We start from the raw sequence: 26,153 nt of genomic DNA, 5'->3' as shown, positions 1-26,153 counted from the left end.
TTGTTTTAAGGGTTAGGGTGGGAACAAGATTGAAATTTTGGAATATTCTGAAGCATTTTGTGTTATTGTATACATTGTATTGGAACCTTTGTCTAATAAAAAGACCTTTGAAAGAAAAGAAAGAAAGAAAAATATAAAAATTTAATATCCATATTTATTCTAATGAATTCTGTGCATCTTCCTCCAATGGCCTGGCCAAAATTGCCATTAGACATAACCTTTCCATATTTTCTGACATACTTTGACGGCTGCACAGGTGAAATGTGTTTCAAACACAGACGGTGGAGACAGGAGTCGAAGCACCCGTGCAGCATGCACACAATAAAGATCATCAGATGATACTGGTTTACAATTTAACCATAGTACTACTTCATTATTGTTTATATCAGTTGATTATTTTATTAACATGTTACATTATGTAACATTATGTTAGAAATAACTTGACTTTCATTTTTGAACTGGGAATATATTTTATATATCTAATATTTACCTAATATTTATATCATAACCACTTCATCAAGATGTATTCATTCCATGTAAACTGCTTTTGAGTCAATTTACTATTGTGTAAAGAGAAGTACAAATTAATAAAGAGCAGCTGTTAAGTAGGCATGGCTGGCAACAATGGTACAGAGCCCACACTGCTATTTGTTTGTTTGGTGGTTGTTGGGTTGATTATCCTTCCAGTGGAAAGAGGAATAAAGATTTGAAAGAAAAAAGAAGGAGTGTAATGTGTCAGGAAAACCTCTACCAGCTCCAGCTGCTCTTCCCATGTCATTTGAAAGGACCCCTAACCCTAAACAAAGCATGGAGAGAAAGGGCAAAGCTACAGCTAAAGAGAAAAGCAGACGGGGTGAGAGGCACAAACAGAAAGTTAGAAACTAGATGACAGACAGAGAAAGCATGAAAAACAAAATATGTTGCATTAGTAAAACTCAGTATAAATCCACTCACCTTGGTGTGTAAGAGCTTCCTTTGCCCACGGCCAGGTCGCAGCTCCTGCCAGCTCTTCACGCATTGAGTTGCTTGCAAAGAAGACATTGAGTGTGTCTGTGCCGCTCAGCTGTAGTTCCTCCTTTAGTTCTTTCACACTTATATAAGCCCTGTATATGTTTAAAGAAGAGAAAACATGCAAACATCAGAATGTTTTGAAGTTCAAAGAGTGATTTAGTAGCCGAAAAAGCTAAATGCACACCTATCATCCATAACAGTATGACCTCTGACCGGTGAAGTGTGTGTGTGTGTGTGTGTGTTATGTGAGAATGTGTATGTGTGTGTTCTCCTACTGACCAAAAGAGTCATAAAAGCAGGAGGCAACATCCTAGGTCATAAAGAGGGTAGTTTCCCCCACACCCTAGATGGTTCACCCTAGATAACACAGTGAAGCCATACAAAGGGGAGGAGGTTTACCAACATCAAACAGACCTTCACAAGGATGTGCCTGTGATAAAAACACTACCGCCCCCCCACCCAGAACCTCAAGAATCTGGGAAGGGGAGGACAGAAAGAATTCCTTAAAACAATGTACAAATGGTAAACATAAAAATGACAAACATTTAACAATTCACTTTAACCACATATCTCCAGTAGATTTCTCTTCTCACCCAACTCACAGCATGAAAGAAAACAAGTAAATTTCACATAATATCTTTGCAAGCAAGGAGACAAGCATTCACCAGATCATTTTATACCTTACTAGGATGGTTTTGGGTCCGTATTTATCTTGAGAACTTTCTTGGTTTTTTTTTACAAAGATTTAACAAGGTGCTGGAAACATTCCTCAGAGATTTTGATGCATATTGACGTCGCACAGTTGCTGCAGATTTGCAAGCAAAGGTGCTGTATTGGTTTGCGATCTGGTGACTGTGGAGGCTGTTTGAATATGGATAATCTGATATCGTCGTGTTGGTGTTGTTCCCAGATCATCATGAAAATGTTGTTCCAGGTTCAACATTGCAAGTGACCAATCACATTGTTGTGACGTTATTCTTTTGCGCGCCAAGCCATTTGTGCATTTATGAAATTCCAGTGTTGCAAGGACAATATCAATTCTGCTTACCGTTTATCAAAAGGTTATGGTTATGGTTATGGTTAGGGTCCGTTGATCGGCAGACAGAGGCGGTTTCTTGCAGCTTAAGTACAGTTTTTTCTTTTAAGCCGGTTTTTCCCGAAGTCGCAAAAGTATGACGTCACAACATTCTGATTGGTCACTTGCAATGTTGATCCTGGAACAACATTTAGTATGATGATCTGGGAACAACACCAACACGACGATATCAGATCGTGCGTTTGAATACATGTGCATTGTGATGTTCAACAGACCTTGTCGAGAACATCTTTGTCATGTGGATTTTATCCTGCTGGAACCAGCCATCAAAAGATAGGCTGGGTGCAGACCGTGGTCGTAAAGCAGCAATACTCATGTAGGCCTCAATCGATACAATGCTCAGCTGATACTAAGAGGCTAAAAGTATGCCATGAAAATATCCCAACTCCACCAGCACCCTGAACCGTTGATGAGTGTACATCCTGATTGGGGTGAGCAAATTGGTCTCATTAGAATCTGTTTAAAGACAGATGCTCAGTGTAAAGTATCTCTTTACTTAAATCATCAATATTCCTCTCAGATCTCAAAAATGACCCTAGGACACTTTCATGTGTGACGCTAAGGTTGTTTTTCCTCGGCTGCTGTGAGGTCACATGTCATTTTTCTCCTTTGGTTTCATAGCGTGAAAGCTATTTCACCTATTACCATTGCTGGGTCTGAAAGTCATGCAGTGTGACTGCCCAGTGCCTCCATGCCAGACAGTTTAGGCGTTTATCCAGGTCTGTTTTTTTAGAGCAACTGGAAGGAAAGTAAAAATCTGTCTGTTTGAGACTGCATATGGAGTCTTCTACTCATGCACTAGCACAGAGGTAGGTCAGATTACTTCATATTTATAAGAATATATTCTGGTAAATGCATGAATCATGCATAACTTTGTTTGCGAAGTCTTATTTTTTGTTTTTTTTTTCATCACGCACAGGCCATGCTTTCAGAGTGTTTTTCTTTTTTTATTATTATAACGTAATGGATTGTTGTTTCATGTTGTACGTTTTGAGCCAGGAGTTCAGGTTTTATGTGGTTGATCAATCTCAGCTGTAGGGCTTACTTTGTTTCTAAACCATAATCTAAATTTACTTCATTTGAATTCTCGTGTTTTACTTCTCGTAAGTTGGTCAAAAAACGTTTATGCTTTTGATTAGGCTCAGAAGCAGGTTTACATTTATTAACAGTACCCAACTGTGCTTAAGTCTTAAAAGGTTAAAAAGCATTAGAAATATCATTATATATTTGCTCATTAAAGGACTGAGGTTTGGCTTAGTTCTCCTTACATTGTTCCAAGAACCTGAAGGATAGACAGGTGAGCTTGTGACTGTAAGACATCAGCTTTCAGCTGGGATAAATCTAGATGGATGAAATGAGAAAACAGTAATCCCCATCCTCTCACACGCCACTGCCAATGCACCATTAAGTAAGGCACTTCAAACTGGTTCAAAGTTGCTCAGCAGCCAAGAACCATACATCTGGCAAGTACTCCTAATGCAATCCCTCCTTCAGTGCATGTGTTGTACAGTAAATAAGAATGTGTTTCCTCAGGCACTTTGCCTGACTAAATAGGGTTTAAGATTTAAGATGCTTCAGGGAAACCCTGCTCACACTACATTACTGAAGCAGAGTTCAGTTGAGGCTGCGTGCAGTATTCATCACCCTAGGCCGATGCAATTACAAGTGACAGAAAGTTGATCACTAAAGAGTTGACTCTTCAACTTCTCAGACTCAGAGGATGCCTCGGTGGAAGACTACGGCCAACCTGGCAAATAATAAATGGCTCTACATGATTGAAATGAAAACCCTGGTTATGCATTAACAACATTTGCGGCTAAGCATGAATCAACAGCAGAGTCAGCACCAGCGCAGTTACCATGTAAAGCTGTAGATGTGCATCCATTCAAAAATATTACTGTTGACAAGTCAGTTACTTTGAACCCCCAGGAAGCAGAAGGCAGACTGTGAAAATGTCACGGCAGCAGCAGGCAAACATTTTACCGTGTTGCGCACTTTACTGTGCACCTCGCTTGCCTTTCAATAGTTTTGTCTTTTAACTAAGGTCAATAAAAAGCACGTGCAGTGCAAATGCATTTGCTCATTTCCCTTTTTTTTTGCTAATTCTAGTTTTCCTTTTAAGACCTATGACTGACAGAGTACACAAACAAAGGAGGTGGAGCCTATCCCAGTTGTCACGAAGTTCATAAACTTCACAATGTCTTTACAATTTCGTACCAAATTGCAGTAAGTCTGAACAGAGTTGCTGTGCACACATCTTTACCTTACATATTTTACCTCACCAGACAAAAGACATTTAGATAGCAAAACAAATGTCAGGTACGTACATCATTTTCCAGCATATTTTTAACCCCACCTGATGACGGGACATTGACCATTTTCTCCCGTCATCAGGTGGGGTTAAATGTCAGTCATAGATATTTTACCTCTGTAATATTCTTGACATCTAAATTGAGCTAGTTGTAAGTATATTGGAGCTATTTCTCATATTTTGTAAACTTATTGTATTATTTAATTGGTTTAGTCTGTTACTGTTATTGTCTTGGAGCAACTGTAACCCACATAATTGACATAAAGGGATTATTAAAGTATTCTGACTGATTCTGATTGTTCATGTGACACTTCTTCAAACTATTTTCCAGGAACTTATTTGATGTTTAGCTCCAACAGAGGCTCATACCGAGGATGCTGGCTTGTGTCTAGTTCTGAGCTCTGGATAGCTTTAGCTTTAGCCACTGTGACACTGTTAGCTTCTTTACATATTTTACACATACATATTCAGCAGGGCGATAGCGATTTAAATGTCTGATTCATTTTGCTGTAACAAACATTTTTGTTGTGGTTCCCCACAGAAGGTCCCGGCCCAAAAAGTGCTATAAAAATATTACATATTCATATTTTTTTCCACTTTAAATTAGTCAGTCTTTTAAAACTACTCCTGCCTAAAATATTCATATCAAGTTTTTATTATATTTCGGGGTTTTTAACGCTTTAAATCCCAGTTTCTTTACATGAGTCCACTGTTTTTTTAGCCGAAAAAAAATTAAAACTTAAATATTTTCCATAAAATACATTTGAAGTAATATTTGACTTTTATTATAATTAGGCCTTTAGATGGGTCAAAGATTGGCACCAACATTCGTTTTGATCAAGCATTATTTTTTGCAGCACCATAGTAAATTATAATAAAACAGTATATTATGTTTTTAGTTTTCACATACTAAGTCCTTATTACCTTTTTACTTTTGCAAACTTCATTCACAGTTTGGATTTTCCAAGCTAACAACTGGTGTGTGGCTGTGAGTGTATATAAGACTATTTCCCTACACATGTGTTGCACATGCATGAAACAGCCCAGGTTGTAATCAGTCATATGGAAAGCTGTCCGGTCGGTCACCAGGTCAAAGCAGAAACACTTTGAATGATCCTGCTGATATCTATCCGGATATGGACTGGGTAACGTTTTCAGTATGAAAAGATGCCACATTGTTGGACAAAAAATGAAAATGATCTTATTCAAAGACACCCTGAAAATTAAAATGAAAAAACGATGCGGCAGGCTAGTCCACTTTGCTGAAATTTCATTACAGAAACTCGAAATAGTACTCAGTAGTTTGCAAGTGCTTGTATGCATGCCTGACAACACTGGGACATGCTTCTAAAGAGATGACGGATGGTGTCCTGGGGGATCTCCACCCAGATCTGGACCACAGCATCACAAAGCTCCTGGACAGTTTCAGTTAGAACCTGTTTGTGTCAGATAGACACAGACAGAATGCCCCAGAGGAGTCTATTGGGTTTTTCTACTGGCCACCACCTGTGAAACCATTTCTGTTTTAGGGGTTGTTTCATTGTTGCCCCACTAGCGCACATGTTGTTCATTTCATTAACACCAGAGCATCTGAAACTGATTAACAACGCTCTCTGATACTTAACTGATCAGATCCCAGAAGTTTAACTGAGTTGATGTTACACTCTGATTCAAAAGTGTTTTTTGGTTTGGTTATTTTCAAGCAGTGTATAGACAACGACTGCTCTCTGGGACTATCAGCTATGTCCATCTTATAGCTAAACTATTTCAGCATATGACTATTTTCTAGTTTCTAGAACTGAAAGCTTCCTTTTATATGTAGCACTACCTAAAATCAGCCATCAGTTAGCCTCCCCTGTAAGAATTGAAAGCTTGATGGGTGTACTAACAGAAACTAAAAACGTAGCAAACTGGCGTGTTTGATGCTCTGGCCTAAGTTGACTAGCAGAGAAATGCATGAGACAGCTTAGCTTAACTGAGCTGAGACAGCACTGAATCAACGTCATTCACATGTAGAACTGCTGCTCTAAGAAATATTTATACTTTTACTAGTGAATAAAACACAAACACATTCAAACTTGACCTAACGTCATGTCACGCACAGAATTCACACGCATGTTAAGCATGAACGAGGCTGTGACGGATGTTTCAGAGGAGCTGCCTGGAACTCTTTGCACATAAGGGCTCTGGCCAGGATTAACTAACCAAAGACTGTTAGCTAATCCAGGACATTCGTCTTAGCGTAAATATACATGATGTCCCCCGCCACCCCATCACTCCCGCCATCCTTGCCTTTCTCTCTCCATTTTTCCCCTTTTGCACTCACTTTCCTTTTTTGCGGTGCCAGAATCTCCAGCGTACCTGGCTATTGCTCTAGAACTGGCTCTTGACAGCAAATTTGTGTCGTGACAGCAGCTGGCTTTAAAAACCTCAGGCCTTGTACTGGCCAGCAGCAGCTGCACTCATATAGGGTCCCAAAATCTGAATACCTGGCCAACAGCTCAGAGAGAGAGGGGTGGGGGGGCTGCAGTGAAGGGATATCAAAAACCCAGATCCCAAACATAAAAATGCTTCAGTGTTCTGCAAATGCCAGCAAAATGTCATCCTCGCATTAATTCTCTCTCCTGCCTGAGAAAGCTTGAATTGGGATCCAGGTACACAGATGCACACACACATGCTCCCACTCACACACAAGGATTTTCAGCATGCCGAGGTCAGGACCTTTCTAAAAGACCTACATTACTGTTACTCCGCTGAGACCAGTTTTTATGACACCCTGGACGCCTGTGTATTGGCTGTCCATGTTGTTTTTACTGGAGGGTCAGAAGCTTATAGACAGAAATGTTAGCAATAGTCCCTGCAAAAGTAAACTTGATGCACTGAATTACACACTTACCACTGGTGAGTTTTGCTTTCATTATCTAAACTGCAGAAGATTTCTTTAGGAAAGCAAAGCAAAAAAACAAAAAACAAGATCCATAATTTTAAAAGATATATTAAAATCAAACATGTTGTAATTGCCCAGTTAATTTATTTAAGTATAAATATGGTCATATTAAATCTAGAATAACTCAAAGAGTTTTTTTATATAACTAAGGCCAAGGACCAGACCTCTGAATAAAACTGTGTTGGTGCAAAACAACCGAGTGGAGTGCTCTCTGCTGTCCAGTTCTTCATTCTTACATGTTTAAATTCTATGGCTTTTAAATTTTTACTGTTTTTAACTTGTATTGTGACTTTTACCTGTATTGCTATGTATCGCTTTTATTTTTTTTATCTTTTTAGTTTCAAATAGCTGTACAGCACTTTGTTTGAAAGCGCTTTATAAATAAAGTTATTATTAGAGTCCATCTCCTCTCTGCAGGGTAGAAAGCTCAGGCTGCGATAGGGAACATTTGACCATTACAACTACCAACCTCATTTTTTCCCCTCTCCTCTGTGAGTCTATCCCAGCAAGCTCATGACGGGACACCATAAATTTACATCTACTTGACACACCCAAAGGGCTTCCTCCATATGGCCAAGCAATGAGACCACACGCACGCAACCCAGCTTTTTTCTTTTTTACTTCTACTGAACTTTAACCTTTAACCTCATGTCCTTTTCCAGAGACAGGATGTTGCACATTCGTACAGATGCAAATAGGCACTGGGAGCTGTCCAGTTAAACATATCTTCTTCTATTTGCCGCTGAAAATGCTGAAGGTTAATCACCTTGCTCACAGGCACTGTTTTTATATTAAGGAAAGTTCAGACTTCCCTGGTGTCTATACCCCAGATTTCGTTGCCAGTTAGTTTACTGACACTTCTTCAGGACAAAGAACAAAAAGCCAGAAATTAAAGATTCCAGGAATAACACATGACCAATGCCCCTGGGGCTAAAATGGGAGTTCACTTCAATTCACTTCAATTCAATTTTATACCAGTCAAAAGTTTGGACACAACTTTATTTTCATGACTATTTTACATTGTAGATTTTCACTGAAGGCATCAAAACTATGAATGAACACATATGTAATTATGTAGTAAAAAATACTGCTTTGCACACTCTTGGTCTTCTCTCGATGAGCCTTATGAGGTCGTCACCTGAAATGGTTTTCTTGTCTTGAGGAAGTTCCCAGAGATGCTGAGCACTTGTTTGTGTTTTTGCCTTTACTCTGCGGTCCACCTCATCCCAAACCATCTCGATGGTGTTGGGATGAGGTGGAACCAAAGATCCACTGGTCTAATTGTCCATTCCTTGTGTTTCTTGGCCCAAACAAATCTCTTCTGCTTGTTGTTTTTCCTTAGTCGTGGTTTCTTAGCAGCTATTTGACCATAAAGGCCTGATTCGCGCAGTCTCTTCTCAACAGTTGATGTAGAGATGTGTCTGCTACTAGAACTCTGTGTGTCAATCCTAAGTGATGTTAACTTGCTATTTCTGAGGCTGATGACTTGGATGAATTTATCCTCAGCAGCAGAGGTGACTCTTGGTCTTCCTTTCCTGGGGCGTCCTCATGTGAGCCGTTTCATTGTAGCACTTGATGGTTTTTGCGTCTGCACTTGTGGACACATTCAAGGTTTTAACAATTTTCTGGACTGACTGACCTTCAGTTCTTAACGTAATGATGGACTTCCATTACTCTTTACTTAGCTGATTGGTTCTTGCCATAAAATGAATTCTAACAGTTGACAAAAAAGGCTGTCAGCTGTGTACCAGCCTGACTTCTGCACAACACAACTGATGGTCCCAACCCCATTAAGAAGGCAAGAAACTCCACAAATGAAGCCTGACAGGCTCACCTACATCATTAAGCTCACTGAGAGAAGGCCGAGGGTTTGCAGAGCTGTCAACAAAGCAAAGGGTGGCAAGAATCTAAAATATAAGACATACTTAGAATTATTTATCAAATTTGTCTTTGCTACATAATTCCATTTATCTTGGTTCATATATTTGATGTATTCAGTATGGATCAACAACGTCGAAAGTATTAAAATAAAGACAAGTCCATTAAATGAGAAGGTGTGTCCAAACTTTTGACTGGTAGTGTGATTAGTGCCAAAACACAACAGCAGTTGCCTCAAGGAACTTTATATTGTAAGCTAAACACCAACAACTTGGCAACAGTGGGAAGAAAAAACTCCCTTTTAAAAGGAAGAAACCTCTTATATCTTATCCCGGCTCAGTGTGTGTGTGTATACAGAAAGCTGGGTGTTTTCTGCATGGTAATGAAAATGTATGCTAGTGAATCATGTACAAGACTCCCTATTTATTAGATAGATATGATTAAAATGACTGCAGCACTCTACTTTAATGCCTGGCATGCTCTAACTCTGAGATAAAATATTATGATCAACAGTATCAAACACTGCAGTGGAGTCTAGCAGGACACAGAAGCAATGTCACTTGTAACCTTCACTAATGCTGTTTCTGTGCTGTGACGAATTCTGAAAATTGAGTGACACCCTCAAACAATCCATTCCTCTGCAGATGATCAATTAGCTCCTTTACCACTACTGTTTCAAGGGTTTTTGAGATAACAGGAAGGTTGAAGATTGGCCTTTAATAAGCTCAAAACAAGGAATGGGTCTAATAGACACGTTGATGGTTTGGAAGAAGTTTTCCGCTGAAAAATCAGTTGGAGAGAAAAAGTCTAAATAAATATCAATGGCATTGAAAGTAGATGCACATGTCTGCGAGATGGTTATGAATGCTAACTAGCAGCAGTGGGTAGCACCACAGTTTGTGGCTACAGCAAGACACTCCCTGAAAAACCATAGAAATAGCAATACAATGCTAAGCTTTTTATTGACCATTACTTCAGTGTTTTTTGCTGATCTACTGAATGTAATCCACATGAATGTTGTCATACTACATAAATATCTCATTTATATTTAAAACTGCTTTACACTGAGAGCAGAATATAACGATTACACCAACAGAGGCTTTTAGAGGGAACTCTACTTAGTTACTTAACTTCCACAGTGGTAAAGAAAGGTTCATTACACAAAAAAAAATAAAGAAATGGAAATATATCATGGGGAAAAAATGTTTGAAAAAACATTTATTCATCCTTGTGTTAAGCTGTCACACTCTGTCAGCTCCAGACATCAAAAGCTAAGTCTCATGGTTTAAAAAGCAGTTTTGGTTCCCATGTTCTGTTTCCCAGTGGCTCAGTGTGACGCTTGTGGTTGAAATTTGGATTTTAAGTCCTTTAAGAACTTCGGCCGACGACCTCATGGGGAGGCTTCATGCGAGCTATTTAGAACGCAGCGTGAGCCTGACTGTCAGACCAAATGGAAGGCAGTGGGCTGCCGCTCGTGTTGTTTAGCAGAAACAAGTGTGTACTTTGGCCACTTAACCCACCATTTCTACTTCACAGAGCTCCCTCTAAGACCACTGGGGAAAGTGAGAGTCCCAATTTGTTCATGCCATATTATGAGCTACTGACTGCAGCATGCGAAATAAGGACACTTCACTGCCTCACAGGGAGAGGTACTCTTACTAGTGCCCATTCATGCCCATAGAAATCTTCTCTCTGGAATAATATCTTGCCTTTACTGGCTTAAAATGTAATCCTCCTACTTTCTATGCTATGGCTCCTCAACAATGTAGCCTTTTACATATTCCTGCTTAACGATATGCACAGTGTAAAACTGAACGGCCATTGTTCTCGTAAAAACGACACAACACCTGGTTCAAAATATTTCAGATTAGTTTTTTTGGGGGGGCCTTAAAGGAAGGCCTTTAAAGTTAACAATACAGTACAGTATGGACTTGTTCTCATAGTACTTTTCTACTCTATGTGAGGACTCACAGAGCTTTATACAACACGTCTCATTCCCACTAGTACGTTTTCTACATAGAGAGCCATTTTAGTAGATAACATTTGTTCAACAAGCTTACCTGTCAGGAGAGTCAGGATCAAAACAGGTCTTGAGCACATCTGTAACATCTGGGTCACAGCAGTCTCCATCATCATAGTCGTAGTGTATACTGTTGCACTCCATGTTACAAACCCCATCCTGCCTCTTCCAGTTGTTACAGGGCCCCACCCTGAGACAGTCCCCTCCATCGTGACCCGTCCTCGGATGGTCACATTCTGGGTCACACTGGCGGTTCCCGATCTTTGCAATACGGCAGTTGCTGAGGATGAATCTCTCCCGGAGGCTAGAGTTTTTCACTGTGTAGACACTCAGATCCAGAGTAATGTTGTAAGGGCGGAAGGCCTGAGTCAGAGCCTGGTGCTGGAGCTGAATTTGGGCTTCGGTCACGGTGGGGTTTCCACCATCATCGTTGGAGAGGTTGACAATCCGGTAGCGAATTCGCTTGGGTGTTCGGAGCTGCCAGTTGTCGTTGTATCCAGAGATGATATCTATATTGTCACAGGGTGTAAGGCCACAGGGTGGTGGCAAGAAGGAGGAGACGAGTTCTGGCTCGGGGACAGGACTGGTGATGATGGTTGGATGATGGTCTTTGTATGGAGTCCATAGCTGTTCCACCTAAAAGGCAGAAAAGCAATACTAAATAAATATAAAATTACTTAATAAAACTACAGTTGTATTTTAGCTAAGATTAAGACTATTGGAAGAACACAAATCAACAACTAACAGTGTAGAAATCTGAAATGACCACTTACATTAGTAAAGTCAGCCCACATCGCCAGCACCGGCTCACTCATGTCAATTTGGAGTGGCCGTTTGAGCAAGTCCGCATGGGAGCGGGCATAGCCCCACAAGACCACGCCTCCTACGTGGCCTCTAAAGCTTTGCCCCTGATCGGACTGATTGCTGCCAAGAAAGAGGGTTCTGCAGGCCTTCATGAAGGGGCTGTAGAGATTCCCTGACTGGTGGCTGCTTTCTCCTACCTAAGAGGGGAAAAATTAGGGATTTTTTTTCCTTCATTTTTATCATGTTCTGAATATACTTTAAGATTAATTGTCTAATTATTCTTTTTTAAAAGAACATATAAGCAGTAAGTCATCCAAATGTTACAGCATTAGAGTGCTGTGGCAGTTAGCTTTTTAAGAAGCTTTCCATTTGGTTGGCATGTGATATATTCACTCTGCTCCACGGATGCTCTCATTGGCAATAACTTCTATTGCCAACATATTAATTGTAGGGCTGCCACAAACGATTATTTTGATAGTCACTAGTCACCGATTATTTTTGCGATTAGTCGACTAATCAGATCATCATCCATTGAATGTAAAACATACAGCTTATTGCACCAGCAGCATCTGCTCTTATATAACTATCATTAGCTTACAGCTTTAAGTGTTTAAGGTATGTGCTAACTAAAAATAAAGACAAGATGAGAGTTTATTAAATTTTAATGAAATTTGCAGATTGTTTCGGTGAAGTTTAATAAACTCCTTGCTATCTAAAATATAACAGGACACCGGAGTAAATTCTCCAGCATCTCACACTTCTGATAATCAGCTGTCTGCTTGACGTTTATTCAGCTGTGTAAAAACTATAACTTTAATCTCAGCCAAACCGATTTACTCAGGAACAAATAAAATACTGAAAAAAGCCAAAAAATATAATTTTTAAGTTATCTAAGTGACTTATATATCATGTTTAACCTGAGTAGCGAAAGACGACGGTGGGTTTGAAAACGATTTGCCGGGAGTCCAGTGTTCTCACGGCTCTAGTTAGCCTAGCCCCCGGCTAGCTATCGAGCTAGTGGCTAACAGACGTCTCTGAAAACGTCGGAGCGCTTTTGAAAATATGTGGTGTCTTGATAAACTGAGCAGATATTTGAGGTTTACACAGCTACATTCTCGCCTGAAAATATGTTAAACGTTTATTTTGTGACCCAGAAAGAATAATAAGAGTAATATTAAAACTAGCTAGCTGCCGCCATTGTTGGAAACTGAGCAGGGCCGCGCTATGAATTCTGGGACACAGCTTCTTCTTCTTTGGGGTTTAACGGCAGCTGGCATCCTTGTACATGCAGTGCTGCCATCTTCTGTTTCAGTCCGTTATTACACTCTTAAATCCTACTACTTATTCCTGCGTCTTTGGGAATCTTACAAAGCTTCAAACGACGCATTGACTATTAAATTAGTCGTCGACGATTTTGATAGTCGACGTAATCGTGACTAGCCGACTAATCGTGGCAGCCCTAATTAATTGGGTGCCCTATAATCTGACAAAAAGCAAAAACAATCCCTAAGACGATATTGTAATAGAGCTGGTAAATATGATATATAGCCATGGGTGAAATGCCTGGAAAATATCATGAAATGGACCATTGATTTGTGTGACCAAACTCAACCAATGTTCAATCACACACCTTAGCTCCATCAACATACAAAGTCATGTTATGACCATTGTAAGCGGCCATCAGGTGAGTCCAGACATTGGCTCGGTACCGCTGGTGGCTGTGGACAGTGGTGGATTTCACAGCTCGGTCTGTACGAAGTGTGAAGTAGAAGCGTGCATCTCTGGTGCCAGCAGTTTCCACAGTGCGAATGCCTACTGACCAACCCTTCTCACTTAGTGAGTGGGAACAGTTGTCAAAGACACCTAGGGGAGAAAAGTGGTGGAAAAAAATGAATATTCACAATTTACAAAGAGTCAGCACCCTTGAGAAATCGAACAATCGCGCCAACAAGCAACCTTTCCAAGTGATTATACTCCTATGATTGCAGGAGGAGAGACTAAAAGAGAGAGCAGCGCATAGAGACGCAGTTAGAGAAAGTAAGACAGAGAGAGTAGACAGAGCCAGAAACAGCAGGACAGAACAGAGAGGGGAAGAAGGACGGAGGTATTTCACTAAGCAAAGGCAAGGCCCTGATGTTTCCATCTGCTGTTGCAACAGACACACACAGACGCACATCTGCTCCCCAGATGTCAAATACTAGGACAGAGAAGGGTCAGGGAACCCCCTCACCCTCCTCAATTCTGTGTGTGTGTGTGTGTGTGTGTGTGTGTAGGCTTACTTGTGTGTCTAAAAGGGAAAAACATCCCCATGGAGTTGAGCCAGTTTCATGGCTAAGCATGTTATTCAGTAGTTGAGATAAGACTATAGATTTGTAGCTTAGTGTGGTAACTTCAAAATGGTATTTCACTTGCATTACACCGCAATGTTTCAGGACGACCAATCAACAAGCATCTTCAATGTGGCGATACGCATTCAGCTTAGTTATTGCACTGAATCAATATTTAACTCTGCAGCTATTTTGGCCTTTGTAGGGAAGCAGAAGCAGCTGGTAATATAACACTGATATACTGTGGATTTGTACAGTCAAACATATTTACAAACAATTTGGGATCAACTCCAGGAAAGTTCCTGGTGGCAAACTGATTTAAACATTGATCATAAAAATACTGCATCTGCATTTAAGCGTTGTTTCGTCCTCAAGAGCTAAATTTTAGATACAACTGAAATGTGCAGCACAAGACGACACTAACAATGTCACACTGAAAAAAGCCAAAAAATATCATTTTTAAGTTATCTAAGTGACTTATATATCATGTTTAACCTGAGTAGCGAAAGACAGCGGTGGGTTTGAAAATGATGTGCCGGGAGTCCGGTGTTCTCACGGCTCTAGTGAGCCTAGCCCCCGGCTAACTATCGAGCTAGTGGGTAACAGACGTCTCCGAAAACGTCGGAGCGCTTTTGAAAATATGTGGTGTCTTGATAAACTGAGCAGATATTTGAGGTTTACACAGCTACATTCTCGCCTGAAAATATGTTAAACGCTTATTTTGTGACCCAGAAAGAATAATAAGAGTAATATTAAAACTAACTAGCTGCCGCCATTGTTGTAAACTGAGCTGGGCTGCGCTATGAATTCTGGGACACAGCTTCTTCTTCTTCGGAGTTTAACGGCAGCTGGCATCCTTGTACATGCAGTGCTGCCATCTTCTGTTTCAGTCCGTTATTACACATTGGTGGCTAAACTTAGCAGTGTCAGCGCTAGAATATTTTTCCTTGCCCAAATGTCTGTGCAGTTAGCATCACTCAACTAACATCTTTGAAACAACAGGCAACTGATGTTGGACTAAACACAAGATAATTATTTTAACCAACTTATTTTGTTGCTGCAAACTAGTAGGGGTGGGGGGAAAAATCGATACTGTGTAGTATCGTGATATTTTGTTTGCTAATAATGTATCGATACAGGGACAGCAGAAATCGATATTTTGTTACAAAAAACATGGACTGGAACTCTGACTTCAGAGCATGTTGATCCTTTTTCTGAGCAAGAATCCTGACATTCCTTCACTGTCCAAATGTGTTTAACTTGTTTTATGGCAGCAATAAACATGTTTTATTTTAATTAAGTTTAAACTTTTTTATTTAATGTAAAATTATATTTTGTTTTAATTTACTTTCAAATTCTTCAGTTGCTGAAGGGGCTGCATAGTTTTCATAAACTGCATAGTTCAGAATAGCTATAATTGTACCAGATGGTTGCGTTCAGTTAAGTTGGACTAGACTGTAATACAAACCGTTCAGTTTGTCAACAATAAAACTGAAATGAGAGAAAGACTGAGTGTGAGACTTTGATATTAGATAAAATGAATATTGATAAAGTTTACCTTTATGTACAGAATCTGAATATCGCAAAATATTTTTTTAAAATTGCAATAATATCGTATCGTGCGTTAAGTATTGTGATAATATCGTATCGTGGGATGTATGGTGATTCCCACCTCTGCAAACTAGCAAGGACAGAAATGTCCCTATGCAGCAATTTTAAAGGGAAATACTTTGTATCCTCAATCCTAAATGCTCCATCTATCAAACTGCTGACCTCTTCTGTCTGCTGTGTGCTTGTTGGGCAGGTAGTGTACAGCATCAGAGATACTGTTAAAAAACTTCCTCTAACAAGGTTACTGAGGACAGTGAAACATCCAGGCCAGGAAACCCAAACAGTGGGCTGAATTACGCCCTGCGGAGCAGTGAGACGCTGTTGATGACTTTTTTTGCAGCTCACTACTACTGCTGCCAGACAACTCTACTGAATTACTCAATCATTTGGTTCACTGAGTTCAGCTTTAAAAATGCTACATATAGCAGAGTAGGATACATGATCCAATCTAACATTGAAATCAAAACATACGACACTAAAGTAACAAGAAAATGAAACTTGAATAATTTAAGACTTTTATCAAAGACTTTAAAAACATTACTAACATTTAGAGAATCTTTTCATATACTATTGCTGCATATGTTGTGCAAACATGCATGGAATCATGCAATAATACATCTTATTATCTGTATTATATATTAATGCAGGGCTTGTCAAATGTACTAATGGCGTCATCATTACAGTGTTTGTCCAGCAGCGCACTCGGGACTGGACTGTTTACAACATTCTGCAGCGCACACAGTCACACAAGAATAAAGGGTTGAAATGTGCAAACAGATTTAAAAGATCATCAGTGACCATTAGAAGTCAAACCAATGTCAATGTCATGTCTAGCAGAAACAATAGGAGTTTGTTTTTTACCGAATTGGTCAAATTCCTTCTGGACACTACAAAGAGAAAGGCCCATGCCACAAAATGCCGCCCTCACATAAGGAAGCAATGAGGGGAAAGAAAAGTTGAGTAATGGAGTCGGATCTTTGATCAGAGTAAATGTGAGCGGACATAACAGTTTGTGGTCTCCCTCACTATCTGGACAGCTGCAGTGCTACACCATAGCGCTTTTATCCTCTTCAATTTGCTTGATGTATGTGTTGTTCTGTCAAGTGTGCAGCTTTTCAAATGCAACATTCTCAGTATTAGAAAAATAGCCGTGTTTGTCTTCATGAGAAGAGCCTGCAAAACAATGCAGGTTGTGTAGGAATCAGTGTGTCTGCAGCTGGCACTTACAATCAGTGGAAATCCACAGGGAAGCTAACTGTTGATGAGAAGCTGAGTGAAATCCATCGTGTTTTTTAAACAGAATCTATGTCCTGAATTAGAATTTACCTGGTTAAACCAATCTTTTAATGTTGTAACTCACTTTAGCTTTAGCGCTGTCACGATAACTGCGTATTGATGGGAACTGATCTTGAAAGGAGTTTATTTTCAGTTTTTCAAAGTTTCAGTGTTATTTCATTAAATTGATGAAAACCAACTAAAATTAATTGTAATTAAAAACAAAAAGTGAAAAAGCAAACGCTGTGACTTTGTGTCCAAAGTGTCGATGTGTTGCACTGTGGAAAAATCTAGAACCAACATCTTTTGTTTATATTTTGCAGTGTTTGGAGAGGATGCAGTGATTTATTGAAACATGAGCAAAGCATTCATGGGAAGGCATTATAGAAAGCAAAGAAAATCAAACATCAGTGTTTGATATGACCGCCTTTATTCTGCGACACAGCCTGAACTTTTCGTATAATTCCTTTTAGTAACCTTCAGGTTCCCCAGTCTCACTGAAGGTCGGCCCACAGGTCTTCTTCTTCTTTCAGGTATGCTTTTACTTTTACTGGCAGCGTATTTGGGATCATGGTCATGCTAAAAGAATTAAGCCGTTATCAATCAACCACTTTCCAGATGTTATTGTCACAATCTGACCATAACTTGCTACATTCATAGTTCCATCAAAGATACCCAACACCACTGGCTCTAATGCAGCCCCAAACCATGACACTGTTTTACTGTTGCTATAGACACTCACTGTTGTTTTTCTCTGTTTTGTACTTATTGACGACAATTTGAACCAAAAATTTGAAATCTGGATTCATCAGTGTGTAACACCTGTTGTAATCTTCAGTCCATCCATCCATCCATTCGCTTCTGCTTATCCTTTTCAGGGTCACGGGGGGCGCTGGAGCCTATCCCAGCTGTCATAGGGTGAGAGGCGGGGTACACCCTGGACAGGTCGCCAGTCTGTCGCAGGGCCAACACACAGAGACAGACAACCATTCGCACTCACTTTCATTCGCACATTCACACCTAGTGACAATTTGGATTATCCAATTAACCTATCCCCACAAGCTGCATGTCTTTGGACGGTGGGAGGAAGCCAGAGTACCCACGCAAACACGGTGGCACGGTGGTTAGCACTGTTGCTGCACAGCAAGAAGGTCCTGAGTTCAATTCCACCATCAGGTCTTTCTGTGTGGAGTTTGCATGTTCTCCCCGTGTTTGCGTGGGTTCCCTCCGGGTACTCCGGCTTCCTCTCACCGTCCAAAGACATACAGCTTGTGGGGATAGGTTAATCTTCAGTCCAGTTTGTGCATAATTTTTTATGCGTCACCCTTTCGGTTTGTTTCCCTTCATAAAGAACGGCTTCTTCACAGCCTCCACTTGTCCCGTTTCCTCTGATTTTTTTAAGGACACACTGCACACCATGCTGTCAAGTTTGGGAATCACTATTTTATACTTGTTAAACTGTTATCTTTGTAACTTTTTATAGATTCAACTAAAGTTATATAGTTGTGACAGGCATGGCTAAACAGTTCAGGCATGCAGAATATTTGAATGATTCATAGGTCACAATTAATTGACTTAACAAGCAAAAAAACATTTCCCCGAAAATGGTCAGGTACAAGGACTGGACTGAAAACAAGCCGACGTTCAGAGAAGAACTTTGAAAGACTTTTAGAACAACGGGAGAACATCTGACAAAATATAAAGAAGTGAGAAGTCGTTCAAGACTTTGTACAATCTTTTATGAACTGACGTTAAACTACACCGCGTCAGGCTGGCCTGCACTTTCTTCTAATGTCAATTTTTAGCACAAAACGGTGCAGCAAGTTAACATAAGCCGTATTTAACCAGGTAAGTTGCTCTGTATAGATTTTTGTGGGATTTTTAGCTTAGCGTATAACATTTTAAGGCTACAATCTAACAATCTTGAAAGCAACATTTGCTTCCTGGTTTACATTGTAATCGTAAAATTCTTCCAAGAGGCTGTGTCGAGTGTCATCACTCATCACACGGTTATCAATACCAGCTATCAATATATTCATCGTCCTCTTTATAATAGCCTATTCTTCAGAAATGGAAATGATCCTGTCACATTATCTTCGTCAGCATCCGGTGGCAGCAATGATAATTGCTGTCGGTGTCCAATTATGTCCAATCACACTCATTATTGTTGTCAGCAGGGATGTAACTAGACCCTAAAACTTCCACGGTCTAGTTTGGGGTATGTATTCAAAACAAGATGAACTCATTCATAAGATAATTCTATTAAGCTCGCATTTTTCTGGTTGTAATTATTGTTGGTACAACCCAAGGATAAGCTTGAGAAAATAGTAATGACGAGGAGCAAATGATACAATCTGATCGGAAATGTATCCATATTAAAATATTTTGTTTGCTTCGTTTCTTATGTTGCACTTTTTGACACACTAGCCTAAATGAGTGCACCAGAAGAAAGCAACAATCGCCCTGAGGTTATGAAGGGAAGGATGTGACAGCACTGAACTGTGTTTTTGGAGTTCATCTGCGCTCAGTGTCAAAGGTTATGTGTGACAAAACAATAGGAGCAAAAGTGAAAGTTTTACAGTATGGTAGGAAGATCTGCTGTGTGGTATGTTTGGAGACAGTGGCACTAACAAAAAGACATTTGAAGATGTTAAGATGTTTTATTGGTATTGACCAGGAGGGAAAGCATTAGAGATGAGTATATCAGAGGGAGATCTCAGGTCGAAAGGAGACAGCCAAAAGAAGAAGATTAAAAACAAGATCTCCATCACAGTGTTAGCTTATCGAGTGGGGTGTGTCAGGGAAGCCTATTTGTTAATATAGACATTAACTAAAATAATACATGTTCTGTAGTGTTGGGTTGTTCTATGTTTGTTTCATTGTGTTTACAGTGTAGTTACTGAATTTGTGTATTAGCTGAAGATAGTTTTGTAAAGCTGTGACACCACGAGTGCAGTTGACGCCTGCTAACTGAAATACTTTTATTTATCCACATAAGACCACTTTCAGTCAGAGACATATTTATATTACACATTTATCACCATCGTCATCCTTTCTCAGTGACCTCAGTTTTGATCATTATTAAAAAGCTTTCTACTTCAAAACGTCTCAAAACTGACTGAGAAATTGCTCCATGCGGGTCTTATGAAGCTGTCGCCCTGTGTTTGCAGGATTATCCAAATTATCAGTAGGATGACTTCAACTTCCTCAGAATGCAGCAGTCCTTATATGTACACAGCATTTTGAACACAATACTCCAGTGTTGAAATCATTTCATTGGCTCCAGTTCAACATAGAATTAACTTTGGAATCCTTTGATTGGTTTGGCTCTCTCAGTCTCATCATCAGGTGCCTTTTAGCTGTTCCCAGAATTAAATCTATGAGCTCTTTGGAACAAGCTGACCTGAGGCTCATTAAAGCCGTGTCTACAAAAACAAACTTAAAACCTTTTTATTCACACTTAATAACTGTGTGTGTGTGTTTGTGTCTGTCTATGCTGACTTGTATTTTATTTTTCTGTGAAGCTTGTTTTGTAGTGTTTTGCAATCTAATATGTTAAGCAGAGTGACTTTACTGTAATAAAATGTGCTAAATATAATTGCAATTTTAATTAAATTTACAACATGGACCAATATATATATATATATATATATATATATATATATATATATATATATATATATGAGTTACCTTAAATAACAACTTCCGTGTAATGTGTATATTCTTTTTGTCTGTTTTCGTTCTCAATATTGAAATATGTAAGAGGCCGGTTGGTATAATTAAGGGCATAAGTAGCAGATTTTAATTTTGGAAACAATTGACTTTATTAACTAATTTAATTAGTTCACTAACTTAAGAAAAAGAAATCTAAAGCAGGCATTTCCCCTTTTTTATTTAGCTCTGTGAACCTTGTGTAATTGCACTACCGAGCGGAGTTACGGAAACACTTTGAATCCGTGAGCGTGTTTATGAATGACCGCGGTCACCGCAAGGTTTGGCATTTTAATGATGTGACTTTTTATGAAAGATAATATTTCAGTCCAGGTGATTTGCAGGAGCCGTGCACAGATTTGTAGATATTTGCTTGTTAGTTTAGTTCATCTGACAGATTAATAATCGGATGATTTGAGTTTGCCTGATCAGTGATGTAGATGAAACAGGGAAAACCTCGCTTCAGTTTCAGAGAATTTCGTTAAAAGGGAGCGATGGCAAACTTTTTGTGGCCTGTCACACATGAGTGTTAACTAGATAACAGCGGTACCTTTGATGTTGTAAAGAAGAGTTTACACCCACCTGCTATGACCGCGGGATTGCTCTGCCCTCCCTCTGCCTTCACCCAAAGCTCCAGGCTGAACGTGGCCCTCGGAAGCTCCACTCCCGCCGGCAGCTTCACCTTCAGTTGTTCCCGACGCCCGTTGAAGTACAGGGCTGTCATCCAGGACGGGGGCACTCTCGGTACAGGGCTCCCCCAGGTGTCTCCCTCTTGCACCTCGTCAGAGTAGTCCTCCGTGACGCTTTCGGGGGTTGCTGTGGAGGACTGGTCTTCATCTCCCTGCTGGAGCTTTTGGAGGACCCGGAGCCCCCTGGAATCCGTGGAGCTGAACGGGGCGACTTTCTCCCAGCTGGAGTTGCCCTCTTCTTCGTAGCGAAACGTCCCGTGGAGGCTGCGGGTGAACCTGGAGCGGGGGTCGCGAGGAGCGCGCGAGGGAGACACGGCGTCTTTGAGGACAGACTGTCCACCGCTCGCGCCGACTTCATTCTGCTCCCTCTGGTTATCCGTGGAGCTTCCGGGCGACCCGAAATATTCGCCCCCCTCTATCCCGGAGTCTCCCCGGCCTCCCTTCTCCTCCTCCCCCGCAGGAGCGAACCCTCGCGCCCCGGCTTCCAACCCGCAGCCTCCTGCACAGACCGCACGAGCGCTCTTAACAGTGTACAGCTCTCTCCGGCTCGTGTGCGTCCTCGTACGGGCCGCTGGAGGGCGTTGTTGGGTCGGGGAGTGAGAGCTGGGCTGCCGCCGGGACCTCCACACGCCGGAGACGGCGCAGGGTTCACCTGCCAGCCTGGACAGCTCACGGTCTGCCTGCCGGGCCAAGGAACGTTTGTAGAGGCTCAGCGCATTGGAGCGAAGCAGCCACGTGTTAGCGATGAAGACGAGGAAGACAGCCAGTAGTCTGATCAACAACATTTTCTCGGGTTAAGCGTTTGGCCGATGTATAAAAGGAGATTTCAGCCTTTTTTATTTTTACTATTTTTAACAAAGGAATCTCACACAGGCTGAGATTAGAGAAATCTGCGCATTTTTTCACAAGCAACAGAAAAAATACGTTTTTCTGTCTTTTTTGTTTTGTTTTGATTATTTTTTTTAACTGTAATGAACCTACTTAAAAAACAAAAACAAAAAAGCAATCAGATGAAAACATACATCAGTGCATCCCAAAGAGTTCGAGAGGACATTTAAAGTTTCTCACTCAAACTTGAGGGTTTTTAGAAGCTGTAGATTTGAAACAAAAGCAGGTGTTCAATATTGCTAAAGAATCACAGCAAAAATTCAGAGTTTTTGCGAAGTGAAGCTAAATCGCACACGTGTGCACTTTGCGCAGACACTTAGTGGGGACGCGTTGCCCCCTTTCCCGTGCGTGTCCGCAGTATATCTGCAGCCTCTGACTCTTTATTTCATCTTAGAGGGAAAAGAGCATACACCTAACTATCTGTGCAAGCCTTTCACAAAGCCCACGAGGTAAAGAAACACCGGTCTGATTTAGTATGTTAGAAATAATTATCAGCGCAAACGTTTGTTTTATGAAGAAGTAAAATATGGGCACATTTGTCTAAATCATAAAATCATCTGATATCTGGTTTCCCTCTTTGCTCGAGACCTGCTGTTTCTGTTTACCTGACCACTGCGGCATCAGTTTAGTGCGTCCTGTTCCAAAAAAAAGAGAAAAGAAACATCTGACCGCAAGGTGGATCGGAGTAAGCGCTGCAAAAGAGCGGAAAAAATAAAGCGCAGTGCAAAGTGCCAGCCCTAAGATAGCAAAAGCCCCACTTGTTGAGCGTCCCTATAAATTCTGTAAGAGGACGAATGTGTTAGTCCATCAGAGTCAATCAGAGTTCTGCGTCTGCGCTCGAACTTGCGCGTCTCTGTGCGCTCTTTGCTGCTGCTGCTGCTCCTCTCCACCGGTTTATGCAATTGTAGTAATATCCTCCTCCATTCACTCCTTCACCTCTCTCTCTCTCTCTCTCTCCCATTCTCCCGAGTCCAAAGGTTTTTATCAGGGAGCCCCTACCCCCCCTGACATCACCGGTAGGGGAAGTGTGGTGGTGGTGATGGAGGGGGAGGGGGAGGCGTCCTACCCTCTCCCTCACACTTGAGTTTTACAAGGGAAATCCTCTCCTCTCTTCTTCTGCTGCTGCGCTGTGCATCACTCTGATCCAGAGCTGAGAGAGGAAAAAGGCTGTAAAGTTTATTTATACATTTATTATTCTTGTCCTGACCTCATCCACCCATCCATCCATCATCACTGGCGGTGGGAGGAGTATCCTGGCCCTTTTACTCTAGTAAAGGTGGCAATGCAAGACTGCTGCTAAACATGCAAATAGGCCGGAGAAATCCCAACCAAACGGCAAATATAGTTCATGTGATGTCCTTCTAACCTTACAGGGTGCTCATGAATCCACTGCATTTGTTTGACACCGGAGGAACCAGCTTGTAAAAATTTGTTCTGCTACATGTGAGTAAAATTAGGCTCTCATCCTTCAAATGCCACCTCCATGGTGATTTACTTCAACCTGGGACTTGGAAGTCCCAATGCATGGGGTTAGTGTTATAGTCATTGGTAGGGGTTGGAACTGGGGTCATCACCGATGACGGCTTTGAACTCAGAGAGTTAAAGTGAGGCGTGACGTCCTTCTCTATCTTGAAACATTTGTAATGTGGAGAATGGTCCAGGAAAAAAGTGCACTTGTGCGTGGGCAAGTGCACAAGCGCAACTTGCAAGTTTTAATACGTTATATTATACTATCTTATGCTATAATATTACATAATGTTTATTTACATTATGATATTCACAAGTCTGCAGTGAATTACTGTGTAAACTGGTGTCAGGTTGAGTAGAAAACAATCGCAGCATAAGCTACAGTATAGGATTTGTTGTCCATGTCTTCTTAATGGGACTCTGTAACCTGGCAAAGGATGAATGATGGTGGCTGGGATGGGGGAGGAGAAGTGTTTTCTCCCTATGACCCTCCCTCCCTCTCTTTCTTTCCCCCTCTCTCTCTCACACACATGCATTACCCCTAAACGAAATAGGTAAAGTTTGAGTAACCTTCTCCCGCCCTCCCTCCCTCCCTCCCTTGCCCATTCTCCTGCAGTCTCACTCACACTCTGGCTCTCTTCACTGGTGCAGCACAGACAGGCACAACATCTGTCCTGCACGTGAAAAAGGTTGTTTTCTTTGTCTGTTTTTTTACCATCCAAATATGCTACCTGCTTTGTGCTGAACTCTTGTGCTCGTGTGGGCCAAGGCTGAAAAAAGGGGGTTAGGCAGAGAGGAAGAAATGAAACCAAGGTGGATGATGGCGAAACAATGCAATGCACACAGATTCGTCCGTTTGTAGGCGCCCAGTGAAAAGCTGTGTGCATCTGCATACATGCAGACATATACTTGCATAGTGAAGTGTTACAACAGCAAAAAAAAATACATTTTACTGTTTTTATGCAAAAATGACAAAATATTACTGAAGGTCCATTGTTTTTTGTTTTTTTTGTAATTTCCATTATCAGGAGCAGTCTGTCCTCTGAAGGAAGGAAGGGCTGTGGTTGAAGTCTCACAAAAGCAAATGAAAGGCCCCTTTAATGGTCAATTTTCTTTCAACCTCAATATTCACCCTGTTTGTTTTCTCCCTGCCTTTCGAGCTCGTGCATGTAAGCGTGTTTCGGGCAGAAACTCAGTAATGCTACTAGCAAACAAACAGAAAACATGCGTTTAAAGTGTTGCAGGTCTCCTTAAATTCTTTGTCGTTTCCGAGCCAGCTCTGAAGCTGATCGTACATTGATGAATATCTCGAGCCATGATGAATACCTTGCAAATGGGAAGATAGCTTTTGGCATCTTGTGCAGGCCGTCTAAGTCAAAAGACAGGTGTCCTCACTGAAATGTTTCCAGAAGCTGCAAACAAAATCTATACTGATAGAAGTGATATTTCCCCAGACGAGTTTAAAGTCTTGAAACTGCACACTGTGTTTTATGAATAAGTCATTATTTATCTTTTAAGTAGTCATTAAATCTTTAATAATAAACCCACAAAAAAAGGCCTCCTGTAGTCCACTTTTTTGTTGTTCCACACCTTCTAAAGTGTTGCCTCCTTCTTTCAGGCCCTGCTATTTTACTTTTTTTGTGAGGCTCAATTTGCCAACAGGGCCCTGGCTCAAGGTTGGAGATGGAAATGGAGGAGGAGGGGGAGGCCACCGGCAGTTATGGCAGGGGCCCCTGAAGGGGCAAAAAACGGTCCTAAAGAGTGGGAGGCAGGAATTCCACAAACGCAGCCTGCTAAACATTCAGCTTTCTCTGCTGCAGAAGTGCCCTTTGAAATCCAGCTGCAACTGCATTTGGAGGAAGAGGGGGACAAGAGAAATCAGAGGAGGAGGGGGGAGGGGGTCTTTAAATTTCCAACAAAAACAGAGGATGGAGGAGAAGAGGCAGAAGAGAAAGAGAGGAAGAGAGCCAAAGAAGGGAGTGGGGTGTCTGGTAGAGCGTCTGAAAGGGGGTGCTCCTCCGGGGCCTCACCCCCCACTGTAAGGAACCTCCACCGATTATCCTTCATCTCAGCTTGTCCGTCTTGACCCCACCGACCCCGAGGCTAGCTCCGTGTCCC

The 26,153-nt window shown here is 41.1% G+C and overlaps 1 protein-coding gene across 2 annotated transcripts in view; it reads right to left on the bottom strand.

The window, feature by feature from the left end:
- Positions 1 to 22,601, bottom strand: part of pappa2 (pappalysin 2) — a 97,519-nt gene extending 74,918 nt beyond the window's left edge. The window contains exons 1-5 of one of the 2 annotated variants that reach the window (XM_087850664.1): positions 21,574 to 22,601; positions 13,698 to 13,930; positions 12,037 to 12,264; positions 11,304 to 11,899; positions 955 to 1,103 (exon numbers count right to left, since the gene is read on the bottom strand). In XM_087850664.1, the coding sequence (XP_087706790.1) occupies positions 955 to 1,103; positions 11,304 to 11,899; positions 12,037 to 12,264; positions 13,698 to 13,930; positions 21,574 to 22,465 (2,098 nt within the window). In that variant the 5' untranslated portion in view covers positions 22,466 to 22,601. The remainder of the gene's footprint in view (positions 1 to 954; positions 1,104 to 11,303; positions 11,900 to 12,036; positions 12,265 to 13,697; positions 13,931 to 21,573) is intronic. The other variant, XM_087850665.1, reaches the window with a different exon arrangement.
- Positions 22,602 to 26,153: the final 3,552 nt, after the last annotated feature.

The sequence above is a fragment of the Neolamprologus brichardi genome, chromosome 14 (genome assembly GCF_056152115.1).
Source record: "Neolamprologus brichardi isolate AB-2024 chromosome 14, ASM5615211v1, whole genome shotgun sequence".
NCBI classification, from domain to species: domain Eukaryota; kingdom Metazoa; phylum Chordata; class Actinopteri; order Cichliformes; family Cichlidae; genus Neolamprologus; species Neolamprologus brichardi.
This window is presented reverse-complemented; position numbering and strand designations above follow the sequence as displayed.